The sequence below is a fragment of the Oncorhynchus gorbuscha genome, linkage group LG02 (genome assembly GCF_021184085.1).
Source record: "Oncorhynchus gorbuscha isolate QuinsamMale2020 ecotype Even-year linkage group LG02, OgorEven_v1.0, whole genome shotgun sequence".
NCBI lineage: Eukaryota > Metazoa > Chordata > Actinopteri > Salmoniformes > Salmonidae > Oncorhynchus > Oncorhynchus gorbuscha.
In genome coordinates, this window is record NC_060174.1 from 52,993,762 (window position 1) to 53,009,081 (window position 15,320).

General features: G+C 45.6%; 1 protein-coding gene across 1 annotated transcript in view; it reads right to left on the reverse strand.

Moving 5' to 3' along the window:
• The window catches only part of LOC123993160 (filamin-C-like), a 76,907-nt gene that overhangs the window by 10,188 nt on the left and 51,399 nt on the right, over positions 1-15,320 (reverse strand). Inside the window, 14 exon segments of the mRNA XM_046295011.1 lie at positions 88-264; positions 520-652; positions 1,172-1,287; positions 2,277-2,414; positions 2,625-2,897; positions 3,265-3,522; positions 7,350-7,472; positions 7,714-7,866; positions 8,151-8,354; positions 9,307-9,468; positions 9,800-9,973; positions 10,153-10,281; positions 11,643-11,783; positions 12,041-12,137. Of these exon segments, the coding sequence (XP_046150967.1) occupies positions 88-264; positions 520-652; positions 1,172-1,287; positions 2,277-2,414; positions 2,625-2,897; positions 3,265-3,522; positions 7,350-7,472; positions 7,714-7,866; positions 8,151-8,354; positions 9,307-9,468; positions 9,800-9,973; positions 10,153-10,281; positions 11,643-11,783; positions 12,041-12,137 (2,278 nt within the window).

The window sequence follows — 15,320 nt, forward strand, 5'->3', positions numbered from 1 at the left end:
TATCGTATGTATATTAATCATTGATGACAAACCTCCTCTACATGTGTTGTCAGTAGCAGATAAGAAGATATAGAGTAGTGTATGTACCTGTGGATCCTCCATCCAGTCCAGGCCCATACACTGTCACCATGCCTGGGTCTCCAGCCTGTCCGGCCTCCCCCACCCTCACGTTGAACGGACTTCCAGGGATGTGGCTGCCATTGAACTTGACGTCGATGGAGTGCACGCCATTCTCACGGGGAATGAAGCGGATGACGTTCTTGTCTGGGGAATATGAGTGATTAGATATAAATAAATCTAATGTTATAAAATTCATGTTTCATTCAACATTAAGTAACACATTTGTCCCCATCTCTCCCATTTAATTTTGGTTAGTGGTGGCTGTAGTTAGCTGAAGTTAGGAATAGTGTGTACAGAAATCCGAACCTCGAATTAGTCTCTCTAGGCCCATGGACTACTTTCAGGGTAAGGAACCATATAACTGTGAGGTCTAACACCGAACCTATCCTTATATCTTACCACTATCCAGGTCTGTGATGTAGCACTCCTCTGCTGAGCCAGAGGGGGTATGGACCTTAGCATCAACCACGCCCCTTGCCCCGTTACACTGTACAGCGAACAACGCTTCCTGGTTCACCTTTAGGTCCTTCTCCTGAGGGGAGGAGGAAGGAAAAACAGGGTCAGGGCCTGGTAAAGCTCTGTAAGCTTGCCTTGTGTGTGTAGAATGTGTGTTTTTAACTGTGACTCATCTTGTATATGAAACTACAATAAGGAGGTAAGTCGAGAGATTCCCGGGCTGGCTGTGTGTAAGAGGGAGAAGGTGTTAATGTGTTTCCTAGTGGGGGGTGATGAGCAGTATTGATAGCCATAAGTAAGACCCCACATCCCTCTCACTCACCATTAAACAACAACACATTCAAATAGCCTTGGTTACTGCTATAGCCCACGCCTCCAGTTACACTTCCAAGGACAAACAAAGCCTGACCAACAAGTGACTATTGTTATGCTAAATTATGGTCTTGTGAGGAGTGTTCTAACACAATACATAATTGTGTGTGTGTGTGTGTGTGTGTGTGTGTGTGTGTGTGTGTGTGTGTGTGTGTGTGTGTGTGTGTGTGTGTGTGTGTGTGTGTGTGTGTGTGTGTGTGTGTGTGTGTGTGTGTGTTCCTACCTGCAGGCTGGTGACAGTGAGTCGGCATGCCTCATCAGACAGCGTTGCTATGGGAACAACAAAGGGGCTGTCTGGGATGTGCTCGTTGTTGAACTTGATTGACACTTCATAGTCACCTGAGGACACACAGCGGAACCAGGGAGTTAGAGACAAATAACAATGATCAGTTGATTGAAATCTAGTAGTAGGAAAGGAGAAACACATGGGGTAAATGACATAAAAAGATCTCAGTTTAGTATGATCAGATCAACAGCTGTCATTGTCTCTGCTGAATATGAGAGCGTATCTGTTTCTTTGATAAACTGTGGGAAATACTGACACCTTGTAGTCAGTGTGTTTGTTTCTTACTGTGTCCTCATCCCTCTAACTGGGGACAATTGCTATGTAGCTTTTTAGACCAACTACTGCCTAGCCTACTGCTATGTAGCTTCTTAGTGCTATGTAGCTTCTTTGGATTTTAAATGATACAATGTGGGTGACCCATTTAGAAATTACAGCACTTTTTGCACATGTTCCCCCCCATTTTAGGGAATCAAAATAATTTAGACAATTTTACTTATATGTGAAGTCAAAAGCTTAGTATTTGGTCACAAATTCCTTGCACGCAATGACTCCATCAAGCTTGTGACTCTACACATTTGTTGGATGCATTGGCAGTTCGTTTTGGTTGCGTTTCAGATTATTTTGTTCCCAAGAGAAATAAATGGTAAATAATATATTGTGTCATTTTGGAGTCATTTTAATTGTAAATAAGAATAGAATATGTTTTGGAACACTTCTACATTAATGTGGATGCTACCATGATTACGGATAATCCTGAATACACATACTGTATAAGTGAATCTGCACAAACACCTTAGGTTTCCAAAAATGAGGGGACTATCAACAAAAGTGCTGTAATTTCTAAACAGTTCCCCCGATATAGATGAAAATACCCTCAAATTAAAGCTGACAGTCTGCACTTTAACCTCACTCTCATAGTATAATTTGAAAGTGCTGGTGTACAGAGACCCCCCCCCCCCCATCAAAAAAAGTTTCACTGTCCAAATACTTTGTTAAATTTTTGGTCCTTGGAGCTGGATGGGGTTTTTCTACCCTATCTCACCTGGATTCTGTACAATGTAGACCACCCTACAGGATCCATCCTTCCTGTCTTCAAAGGAGATCTCAGCCTTACTGGGCCCCTCTACAGCGATGGACAGACCGCCTGCACCGGCCTCCCGCGTCCAGATACTAAACTCAGCTACGGGGAGGGAGGGAGAGAACGAGAGAGACTGGATTAACCTGGTTCAACTAAAGTAGGCAAAAAAATCACGTATTGAAAGTAAAACATTCTTCAGAAATATATGTGCTGTATGCAAAATCAGTGCTAGTTAGTGTAAAGGAAAGGACAAATACAACAGTTTTTTTGTTTTTTTTTCAAAAACAGAGAGGGTCAGGTCAGACTACTTACTTGGTGCTCCTGCCACTCCTCTCTCCAGCCCAGTGCCTCCGGCCCGAACCTTGTGGGATCCTCCTTCTCCCAGGGGTCCCACTGTAAACTGGAAGGGACTACCTGGGACGTGCTGTCCGCCATACCTCACATTGACCGTGTGGGCCCCCATCTCCTGGGGCACGAAGCGGACACTGTAGGTGTTGTCCCCTCCATCTATGATCTCTGCCTGTTCTGTTTTACCCCCAGGGCTGGTAACCTGGGCCATCATACTACCCTTGGTAGCGGTTTCACCTAGGGGAGGGAAGAGCGAAGGATAGGGGGTGTCAGACTGGCTGGGAGAAAAAAAGGGTTCTTCGGCTGTCCACATAGGAGAACTCTTTGAAGAACCCTTTTTGGTTCCAGATACAACACTGTTGGGATCCATGATCCCTTTTCACAGAGAAAGGAACCCAAAAGAGTTCTCCTCTGTGGACAGCTGACGAAACCTTTTGTTATCAGTTTTCTTTTACGAGTGTAGTTGAAACAACCATATATCGATTATGATCATTGCAAGTAAAACCTTGTTCAATATTGTCGCTATCTGTAAAATCAGTAAAAGAAAAACAAGTACAACCGTTGAGTGTTAGTAAATCTGTATTTTTTCTTCATTCATTCTCACCTGGTGTGACTGTAGCGGGTATCCCAGCGAAGCTAGCCAGACTCTCTCTGCCCAGGAACTCTCCAAAAACATCTTTGAATGGACTGGCTCCTCCTGTTCCTCCCGTCTGGGTGCTCTCTTCAACCCTCACCTCCCTCTTCGTCTCGCCGCCCCGCATCTTGCTGATCTCCGTGCGCTCCTTGCGTGTGTACGTGTCGCTGCTGCGTGTGAATGTGCGCGTCATCCTCTCCTGGGCTGACACCATCTGGAACCAGTTTCCTATTGGTGGAGAGAGAGCAGGGATGGTTAGTGTTTGGTTAGTCTTAGATACAAGCTATACTTGAAGACTTGTGCTAGCTATCTTAGCTTTAAAGGCAGCGAGCAAAAAGCTGTATGAAAGTTGATTGAGAGTCAAGTGATAGGGGTAACAACCACTGTAGTGTTCATTCTATAGATGATATTAACACACTTCAGCACCATGAGAGTAATACTTGACCACATTGTGACCATGTTTAAAATGAAATAAAAATCTAAATGTGTTTGTCACATGCTTCGAAAAACAATGCTTATTTAATGGTACTTTTTCAAAAATGCAGATTTAGAGAAAAAATGTTAACAAAAAAATTGAAATAGTGACAAGAGGAATAAATACTGAATAACAATGATGAGTAAAACTAACATGGTTATATACAGGGAGTACCAGTTGCACGTCGATGTTCAGGTGTAGGATGTTATTGGATTAGCTATGTACAATACAAGGCATTGGGAAAGTATTCAGACCCCTTGTCTTTTTCCACATTTTGTTACGTTACAGCCTTATTCTATTTTTTTTAAATAAAATCCTCAATCTACACACAATACCCTAAAATGAAAATTAATTTTTATAATTTTTTGCAAATTTATGAAAATAAAATAAATATTATTTACATAAGTATTCAGACCCTTTGCTAAGAGACTCGAAATTGAGCTCAGGTGGATCCTGTTTCCATTGATCATCCTTGAGATGTTTCTACAACTTGATTGGAGCCCACTTGTGGTAAATTCAATGGATTGGACATGATGTGATTTGGTAAGGTCCCACAGTTGACAGTGCATGTCAAATCAAAAACCAAGCCATGTTGTCGAAGGAATCGTTCGTAGAGCTCCGAGATATTATTGTATCGAGGCACAGATCTAGGGAAGGGTACCAAAAAATGTCTGCATGTCCAGCAAGACTCAGGAGCTGGCAGCCAGGCCAACCTGAACAATCGTGGGAGAAGGGCCTTGGTCAGGGAGGTGACAAAGAACCCGCTGGTCACTCTGACAGAGCTCTAGAGTTCCTCTGTGGAGATGGCAGAAGCTTCTAGAACGACAACCATCTCTGCAGCAATCAGGTCTTTTTGGTAGAGTGGCCAGATGGAAGCCTCTCCTCAGTAAAAGGCACACGACAGCCCGCTTGGAGTTTGCCAAAAATCACTGAAAGGACTCTCAGGGCATGAGAAACAAGATTCTCTGGTCTGATGAAACCAAGATTGAACTCTTTGGCCTGAATGCCAAGCGTCACATCTGGAGGAAACTTGGCACCATCCCTACGGTGAAGCATGGTGGTGGCAGCATCATGCTGTGGGGATGTTTTTCAGGAGCACGGACTGGGAGACTAGTCAGGATTGAGGGAAAGATGAATGGAGAAAAGTACAGAGATATCCTTGATGAAAACCTGCTCCAGAGTGCTTCAGGACAATGTCCTTGAGTGGCCCAGCCAGAGCCCTGACTTGAACCTAATCGAACATCTCTGGAGAGACCTGAAAATGGCTGTGCAGCGATGCTCCGCATCCAAACTGACAGAGCTTGAGAGGATCTGCAGAGAAGAATGGGAGATACTCCCAAAATACAGGTGTGCCAAGCTGTAATCACTGACAAAGGTGCTTCAACAAAGTACTGAGTAAAAGGTCTGAATACTTAAGTAAATTGGTATTTTTTAAATATTTGCATAAATGAAAAAAAAACTGTTTTTGCTTTGACATTATGGGGTATTGTGTGTAGAGTGATGAGGAAAACAAGGTGACAAAACAATTTAATCCAAAGACACCACCTGGTATGGAGGTCCTAGAAGGCAGGGAGCTTGGCCCCAGTGATGCAATGGCCATACTCACCACCCTCTGTAGCAGTTGCTATACCAAGTAGTGATGCAGCCAGTCAAGATGCTCTCAATGGTGCAGCTGTAGAACTTTTTGAGAATCTGAGGGCCCATGCCAAATATTTTCAGCCTGCTGAGGGGGGAGAGGTGCTGTCGTGCCCTCTTCACGACTGTGTGGGTGTGTGTGGATCATGTAAATTCCTTAGTGATTTGGACACCAAGAAACTTGAAGCTCTCGACCCACTCCACTACAGCCCCATCGATGTGGATGGGGGAGTGCTTGCTCCTTAGTTTCCTGTAGTCCATGATCAGCTCCTTTGTCTTGCTAACAATGAGTGAGAACTTGTTGTTCTGGCACCACTGCCAGGTCTCTGACCTCCCCTTATAGGCTGCCTCATCGTCGTTGATGATCAGTCCTACCACCGGCGTATCATCAGCAAACATGATGATGGTATTGGAGTTGTGCATGGCCACGCAGTCGTTGGTGAACAGGGAGTACAGGAGGGACTAAGCACACACCCCTGAGAGACCCCCTTGTTGATGATCAGCGTAGTGGATGTGTTGTTGCCTACTGTCACCGCCTAGGGGGCGGCCCATCAGGAAGTCCAGGATCCAGTTGCAGATGGAGATGTTCAGTCCTAGGGTCCTGAGCTTGGTAATGAAGTTGGAGGGGACTATGGTGCTAAATGCTGAGCTGAAGTCAATGAACAGCATTCTTATATTTCATGGCAATAGATGTGAGGGTTACAGGGTGATATTAATGTAGGCAGGTTACCTTGGTGTCCTTGGGCACGGGGGTGGGGACTATGGCACTGGGACTATGGTGTTCAGCTTGAAACATGGTATTGGTATTACAGACCCGGTCAGGGATAAGTTGAAAATTTCAGTGAAGACACTTTCAAGCTGGTCAGTGCATGCTCTAAGTATGTGGCCTGGTATTCCGTCTGTCTCCGCAGCCTTGCGAATGCCAGCCTGTTTAAAGGTGTTACTCACATACGGAGAGAGAGATCACACAGTTGTCTGGAACAGTTGGTGCTCTCATGCATGACTCAGTGTTGCTTGCCTCGAAGCGAGCATAGAAGGCATTTAGCTCATCTGGTAGGCTTGTGTCACTGGGCAACTCACAGCTCAGTTTCCTTTTGAAATCCGTGATAGTTTGCAAGCCCTGCCACATCCGTCGAGCATCAGAGCTGGCGTAGTGGGATTCGATCTTAGTCTTACATTGACGCTTTTCCTATTTGATGGCTCAACAGAGGTCATTGCAGGATTACTTATAAGCGTCCGTATTAGTGTCCCGTTCCTTGAAAGCGGCAGCTCAAGCCTTTAGCTCAGTGCGAAAGTTACCTGTAACCCATGGCTTCTGGATCGGGTATGTAAGTACTGTACAGTAACTCTGGGAGCGATGTCGTCAATGCACTTATTAATTAAAGCCAGTTACTGATGTGGTAAACTCCTCAATGTTACCGGATGAATCCTGGAAGATATTAAAATCTGTGCTAGCAAAACAGTACCGTAGTTTAGCATCCGATTCATCAGACCACTTCTGTATTGAGCGAGTCACTTGTACTTCCTGTTTGAGTTTGTGCTTATAAGCAGGAGAATAGAGTTATGCTCTGGTGATTGTTTTTGTGTGTGGAATAAAGGTGATCTAGAGTTTTGTCACCTCTAGTTGCACGGGTGACATGCTGGTAAAAATGAGGTAAAACGGATTTAAGTTTTCCTGCATTAAAATCACTGGCCATGACAAACACTGCCTCTGAATGTGCATTTTGTTGTTTGCTTATGGCCCTATACAGGTTGTTGAGTGTGGTCTTAGTGGCAGCATCAGTTTGTGGTGGTAAATAGACAGCTACAAAACATATAGATGAAAACTCTTGGGAAATAGTATGGTCTGTAGCTTATCATGAGGTATTGTAATTCAGGCGAGCAAAGACCTGAGACTCCCTTAACATTCGATATCGCGCACCAGCTGTTGTTAGGCTGTGCTCACCAGGGATTTTGAGGTTGAGGCCACAGGCGCTGCCGACAGAAGCGATGGCGGGGGCAGTTCTCTTCCTGGTAATGCTCTCCTTCATCCTTCCTTCTCCTGTCACCTTCACTGTGAAAGGACTTCCTGAGGATCAGCCAATCAGAGAGTACCAGCAACAGCCAATTAGTGAGGTCAGGGAGAAGTGTATTAGCCAAGGAGAGGTCCGAAACCGGAATTGGTGCAGATAAAAAAAAATGACAGGTAACAGTGATTGACAATGTTGTTCGATAATGAAACGCAATCTCACCTAAACCAATTTAATTTACGGATTTGACACATTTTTGATAACATTTACAAAACTGAAGTAAGACAAAGAAACACTAACCTGGGATGTGCTTGTCAGAAAACTTGATGTTGATGATGTGGTTGCCTGGCTCTGTGGGGCAGTAACTGACTCTGCACGTCCCATCCTCCACAACCTCACAGTTAATATCCACTTTACTCGGACCCTCGATCGACAACCCCAGACCACCATAACCTGAAGAAAAAGAGAAAGATGTAAGGCAATGGAGAGAGCATTGTATCTGTCAATGAACTTTAGCAGATAAGGGTTAGATTAGCTTAAAAGAAAGATATACCCATTTTGAATGTTGATGCGAAACTCATCATACCGGCTGTATTTCTGCCTGCTTGAATAGCTCAGACACACATGAACACTTGAAATGACTCTGGGAATCGATAGAACATCACTTAGAGATGCACAAAAACTATAAACATTCAAAATGGGTGAATCTTTCCTTTAATATGTCTGACATGCCTTACCTGCATCCCTAGTGTCCACAAAGAACTCAGCCATTTTGAAGGTGTGTGCCTCCACCAGTCCTTTACCAAAGGCCTTGACCCTACTGGCCTCGCCAATATCTGACTGGCCAACCTGGATCTTGAAAGGGCTGTGGGTCACGTGCTTACCGTTCTTCTTCACGCTCACCTCGTGCTCTCCCACCTCCTTAGGGGTGAAGGAGATACCTGCAGATGGAGAGATGGAGGAGAGGAGTGTGTAAGTAGATATTTGAACAGAATATTTAAACAGGGATTAGTTAAAGGATTCACAAATTCTGACAGTGCTGTCATCATTTTATGCTTCAAGAAAGTTGAACTCAGTGCTGCCTGCCTGCCTGCCTGCCTGCCTGCCTGCCTGCCTGCCTGCCTGCCTGCCTGCCTGCCTGCCTGCCTGCCTGCCTGCCTGCCTGCCTGCCTGCCTGCCTGCCTGTCTGTCTGTCTGTCTGTCTGTCTGTCTGTCTGTCTGTCTGTCTGTCTGTCTGTCTGTCTGTCTGTCTGTCTGTCTGTCTGTCTGTCTGTCTGTCTGTCTGTCTGTCTGTCTGTCTGTCTGTCTGTCTGTCTGTCTGTCTGTCTGTCTGTCTGTCTGTCTGTCTGTCTGTCTGTCTGTCTGTCTGTCTGTCTGTCTGTCTGTCTGTCTGTCTGTCTGTCTGTCTGTCTGTCTGTCTGTCTGTCTGTCTGTCTGTCTGTCTGTCTGTCTGTCTGTCTGTCTGTCTGTCTGTCTGTCTGTCTGTCTGTCTGTCTGTCTGTCTGTCTGTCTGTCTGTCTGTCTGTCTGTCTGTCTGTCTGTCTGTCTGTCTGTCTGTCTGTCTGTCTGTCTGTCTGTCTGTCTGTCTGTCTGTCTGTCTGTCTGTCTGTCTGTCTGTCTGTCTGTCTGTCTGTCTGTCTGTCTGTCTGTCTGTCTGTCTGTCTGTCTGTCTGTCTGTCTGTCTGTCTGTCTGTCTGTCTGTCTGTCTGTCTGTCTGTCTGTCTGTCTGTCTGTCTGTCTGTCTGTCTGTCTGTCTGTCCCAAGACTGATGGTTCGCACAGAGAAAAATATACTTTGCTTCAGAGTAAGGAAACTAAACCATTTATTCTACCCACCAGCGCCATGTTATTTGAAAGTCTCTAGCTCAGGCCAGACTAGTGGGTAGTATCTCACCTATTTGTCTGCTGGGCAGTCTCTTGAGCAAACACGGCTCTTCGTTGCCTGATGGAGCTCTGATATTAGCCGTCAGCAGACTCAGGTCAGACTCTGTGATCTTCAGTGACAAGTCTGATGCTGTCCCCACGTTGAGCTGGGATGTCCTGATAGAGTCATCACCTTGATAGAGAGAAATGGAAAATAGATTGACAAACCATGTATTAACATTTACTAACTACATAATAACATGTATTAACCATTTACTTACCATTAACTAACAGTTACTAACATGTACAAACAATTACGAACATTCACTCACAATGACTGACCATTTACTTACACTTACAAATCATTTGCTAACCCTTTACTTACCATCCCGAATACCATTTTATGTAGAGCCCTACAACACATATGATTGATCAATATACCAGTGATTTCAAGGCAAAAGTATGAGTGGCATTTTGACTGTATGTGGGTGCACCCCTGAGTGTTCTGGTCCAGACCCACTCACCAGTGATTTTAGCAGTGAAGGGGCTGCCGGCTATGTGTTTGTTGTCAAACTTGACAATGATCTTGTAGTCTCCTGGTGAGGTGGGCAGGTAGGATACAGTACAGGTTCCATCCTTACTGTCTTTACAGGTGATCTTTGCCTTAGAAGGACCCTCCACCGCTAGGGATAAACCACCTGTAGGGGGGGGGGGAGAAAGAAAGGAAGAGAGAGAGAGAGATTTACTCAACTATCTACATAGGATTAGTTGGAGAAATGTTTTCCCATCATTGTGGACAGGGGGGGGGGGGTACAAGTCAATAAAACTGTGTTCCAAAAGTATTGGTTTAAATAAGAAAAATAGTCAGAAGAAGTACCTTCTCCAGCGTTCTTGGTGACCACAATGAAAGTGACAGGTTTGTTGATGGACCCTTGACAGAGACCAGGGCCGTATGCTGTCACCAGACCACTGTTCATAGCATCCACATAGAACTGGAGGGGGCTTCCTGTGAGGGGGAGAGATTTAATGGAGGGAATGGACCATCAGAAAAAAGTTGATTTAACATTCATTTAACATTCATTTACATAAATGCGCCTGTTTAAACACCTGAGCTGTCACGTGTGCTCCCTTTCTGGCCTCTAGGTCACCAGGCTGCTCGTTATGGCGCACACCTGTCATCATCGTTACGCGCACCTGGGCATAATCAGACTCACCTGATTATGATTATCACTTCCCTGATTACCTTCCCTATACAAGTATACGTCACTCCCTTTCATACCTTCCCCAGGTGTTATTGTTTCTGTTCCTGTCAGTTCTGTGCGTTGTTGTTCGTGTTTCTTATTTTTGTATTATGTTGGGTTTATTTATTAAAACACTCACTCCCTGAACTTGCTTCCCGACTCTCAGCGCACATTGTTACAAAATAACGCCTTACCTAAGGGAAGCATCATTCTTTTTTTTTTTTTTTTTTGGTGGGAATTTGGTCGGGTCTGGGAGCCGCCACAGGCTCTCATGCCTCAGACAGATCTAAAGGCTACCCTGCCTCCGTCGGTTCGTCAGGCTCTCATGCCTCAGCCGGATCACCAGGCTCAGATTCCAGCGCCCCAGAACTCCTGCGCCTCAGCAGAAGTGACCGGTCTGCTCCTGATCCGCGGGATCATCATTTTGGTCGGTGTCCTGCAGCTAGAGCCACGAGTCGGGGAGGGGATACTGTCACATGTGCTCCCTCTCTGGCCTCTAGGTCACCAGGCTGTTCATTCCCCAGGCGTTATTTATTAAGACACTCACTCCCTGAACTTGCTTCCCGGCTCTCAGCGCACATCGTTACATGAGCTGGATTTTTTGTTGTTGAAATATAAACATAAGAGTCTTAATTGAGCATAACTACTTAAATTGAGTCTGGGTTTAGTTTGAAGACAGGCTAACACAAGGTGTTTTCTCCTCTGGTTTTGACAGACACCTAGTAACTGTAACGGTTGTCGTCTTCCTCTTCTGAGGAGGAGTAGGAAATATCGGACCAATATGCAGTGTGGCAAGTGTTCATCATATTTATTACACTGAACACAGGAAACAAACGAACAAGCGAATAAAGAAAAAACAAAACAGTCCCGAATGGTGAAAAACACTGAAACGGAAAATAACCTCCCACACCCAAGAGTGGGAAAACAGGCTACCTAAGTATGGTTCTCAATCAGAGACAACAATTGACAGGTGCCTCTGATTGGGAACCATACCAGGCCAAATACATAGAAATATAAACACAAGAACAAAACATAGAATGCCCACCCCAACTCTCGCCCTGACCAACCTAAAGTAGAAACATAGAAAAGGACCTAAGGTACGTGACAGTACCTGGGATGTGATTACCTGGGATGTGATTTCCTTCATACTTGATGTCCATCTCGTGCAGACCGTTTTCAATAGGGTTGGATTTAACTGTGATGGTCCCAACATTGTCATTTATTATGTAGGGATGGGCAGTCTTACCGTAGGGCATACGCACCTCACCTGGAAATTCCAGGAAAGGAAAGTGAGTGTGTCATTGTGTCAGAAACAGTGAGAGTATCTACATGTACCGGTGTACTGTTTTATGTGTTAATGAGTATCTGTTAAGATTACAACATTCTGTAAAGTTTCCCAAATTTCCCCCAAATCCTGATAGGATAATCTTTGCACCCTTGCATAAGCAGAGAGGGAATCCTTTCACTGGGATTTTGGGGGGAAACCTGTGAAATTTGGGAATGTTTCCGGAAAAGTCCCTGTACCTGTGATCGGTCCCTGCTGTACAGTGAACGGGATGACCAGGTTGAGAGGGCGGACATGATCCATGCCGTCACTAAGGACAATGGGCTCATTTGTTGCCTAAAAGGGCATATGATACATGTACGAGTAACTATAGCAAGCTATGTCTATACAAAGTAAAAATGTAACTTTAATGTAGCCTTTTTGACTCAGTTAAAATGTTGTTAAACACTTATAAGACATTATAAAGATTCATACATGATAACAACAAGTTATAAAGCATTAAGTGAAGTATTACCCAATGTTAGTATTGTCCCCCCCAGAATGCTCCACACCACTCTCTCAACAGACCCCCTTCCCCCCAATTCGTGTCTCTGATTCAGGAGAAATGTATTTCTATTCCTGTGATACCCACCTAGCTACTTAAGATCAATACACTAACTGTAAGTCACTCTGGATAAGAGTGTCTGCTAAATGACTACCTGAAAATTACATTTACATTTTAATCAAATTTTTGCTATTTTGTAGCTTTGGCAACTATGTGTCTGTTTTCTATCCCAGTTCGCTCCTCTCCCTGTAGGCTATACAGACACTCCCCACTCCTTGGCTGCTACCCTAATTTAGTGTACCCCGTGCGCATAACCCATGTGGAATTCCTGGTCTCTGGTAGCGTTTGGAACTGCCAATCTGCAGTCAAGAACGCCCGAGTTCATCTCAGTCTATACTGCGCTTCAGTCCCTTAACTTTTTGGCACTGATGGAGACATGGATCACACCAGTCAACACTACTACTCTAGCTGCTCTCTGTTCATCTGATTATGTTGTATTTCATAGTCCGAGAGCATCTGGTCGTCGTGGTGGTGGCACATGGCTACTCATTTCTCCTAAGTGAATATTTTGGATTTTTCTCCCTCTCTCATCTGTCCATCCCCTCATTTGAATTCCATGATGTCACTGTCACTTGTCCACTCAAGCTTAACATTGTTGTCATCTATCGCCCACCAGGTGCCCTTAGAGAGTTCCTCAATGAGCTTGACACCATGATAAGCTAATTTCCTGACGATGGCTCACCGCTCTTCATACTTGGTGACTTCAACCTTCTGACGTCTGCCTTCGATTAATCTCTTTCCCCTCATTGCCTCATTTGACCTCAACCTTTCCCAGATCTCTCCCACTCACAAGGCAGGCAATACGCTTGACCTCATTTTTACTAAAGGTTGTTTGCCTACTAATCTCACTGCAACCCCGCTCCAGCTCTCTGATCACAACTTTGTTTCATTTTCTGTCTTCCTCTCCTCCAAACCTAGCCACTCAGGCCCTAGCCAGATGGTCCTACGCCGTCGCAATCTTCGCTCTCGCTCTCTCCCACTACTCTCTCCTCTTATCCTATTTTCTCTCCCTTCTGCTAAATTATTCTCCCTCCTGTCTCCTGATTCTGCTCTTCAACCCTACTCTCCTCCCTTTTTCTCATCCTATGACTCGTACTGTCCCCTTTCTTACCAGCTGGCTTGACCCTCCCCTCCTGCTCCGTGGCTGAGTGACTCATTGCAAGCTTACAAAACAGCATGTGGGCAGCTGAAACAGCATGTGGGCAGCTGAACAAAATTGGAGGAAAACTAAAATTCCAGAGGATCTATCATCCCTCCACTCCCTCCTATCTACCTTCTCTTCCTCTGTATCCACTGTTAAAGCCACTTTCTACTCTACATTTCAAGCTTCTGCCTCTAACCCTAGGAAACTATTTTCCACCTTCACAGCCTTCCTTGTTCTTCACCTCCTCCCCCTCCCTCCTCCATCTCTGCAGACTTTGTCAACCACTTTGAAAAGGTTGACAACATCCGCTCCTCATTCACTCAGCCTATTGAGTCCACTGGTCCCACTCACACAGAACTACCCTACTTCTTGACCTCTTTCCCCCCTCTCTCTCCAGATTAAATCCTGCAACTAGTGTGGTCCGAACGCCCGACAACCTACCCGCTCGACCCCACCCCCCCTCCCATTTCCAGACCATCTCTGGAGACCTTCTCACTTCCCTAATCAACTCATTCCTGACCACTGACTGCGTCCCCTCTGACTTCAAAATTGCCTGAGTCACTCCCCTCCTCAAAAAACCAACACTCGACTCCTTTGACGTAAAAACTACAGGCCAGTATCCCTTTGTTCTGTACTTTCCAAAATACATGAGCATGCTGTCTCTAACCAACTCTCTCGTTATCTCTCTCAGAGCAACCTTCTTGACTCTAACCAGTCATGCTTCAAGATGGGTCACTCAACCGAAACTGCTCTTCTCCATGTCATGGAGGCTCTCTGTACTGCCAAAGCTAAATCTCTATCCTCTGTTCTCATCCTCCTAGATCTATCCACTGCCTTCGACACATTGAAACATCAAATCGACCCTCTCAGGGCTGGGCATCTCTGCACACTCTTGGGTTGCATCCTACCTGGCAGGCCGATCCTACCAGGTGATGTGGAGAGGATCTGTGTCTGCACTACGTACTTTCACGACTGGTGTCCCTCAGGGCTCGGCCTCTTCTCTCTATATACCAAGTCACTCAGTTCTGCCATATCCTCACATAGTCTCTCCTATCATTGCTATGCGGATGACACTCAACTACTTTTCTTCTTCCCCCCTTCTGACACTCAGGTGGCGACACGCATCTCTGCGTGCCTGGCAGATATACCAGCTTGGATGTCGGCCCACCACCTCAAGCTCAACCTCGACAAGACGAAGCTGCTCTTCTTTCCAGGGAAGGCCTGCCCACTCAAAGACCTCTCCATCCCAGTTGACAACTCCCAAGTGTCCCCCTCCCAGAGTGGATATCCTTTGCCGAGACCCAGGACAACACCCTGTCGTTCTCTGTCAACATAAAAGCAGTTACTCGCTCCTGCAGGTTATGCTCTACAACACCCGTAGAGTACGACCCTACCTCACACATGAAGTGTTGCAGGTCCTAGTCCAGGCACTTGTCATCTCCCATCTGGACTACTGCAACTCGATGTGGTCTGGGCTCCCGCTTGTGCCATCAAACCCCTGCAACTATTCCAGAATGCTGCAGCCAACCTGGTGTTCAACTTTCCCAAGTTTTCCCATGTCACCCCACTCCTCCGCACACTCCACTGGCTTCCAGCCGAAGCTCGAATCCACTACAAGACCATAGTACTTACCAACTGAGTAGCAAGAGGAACTGCTCCTCCCTTCAGAATATGCTCAAACCGTACACCCACACCTACACCTACACCTCTGCCACCTCTGGTCTTTTGGCTCCCGCTCTTACCAGTCCAAGCTCTTCTCTGCCCTGGCACA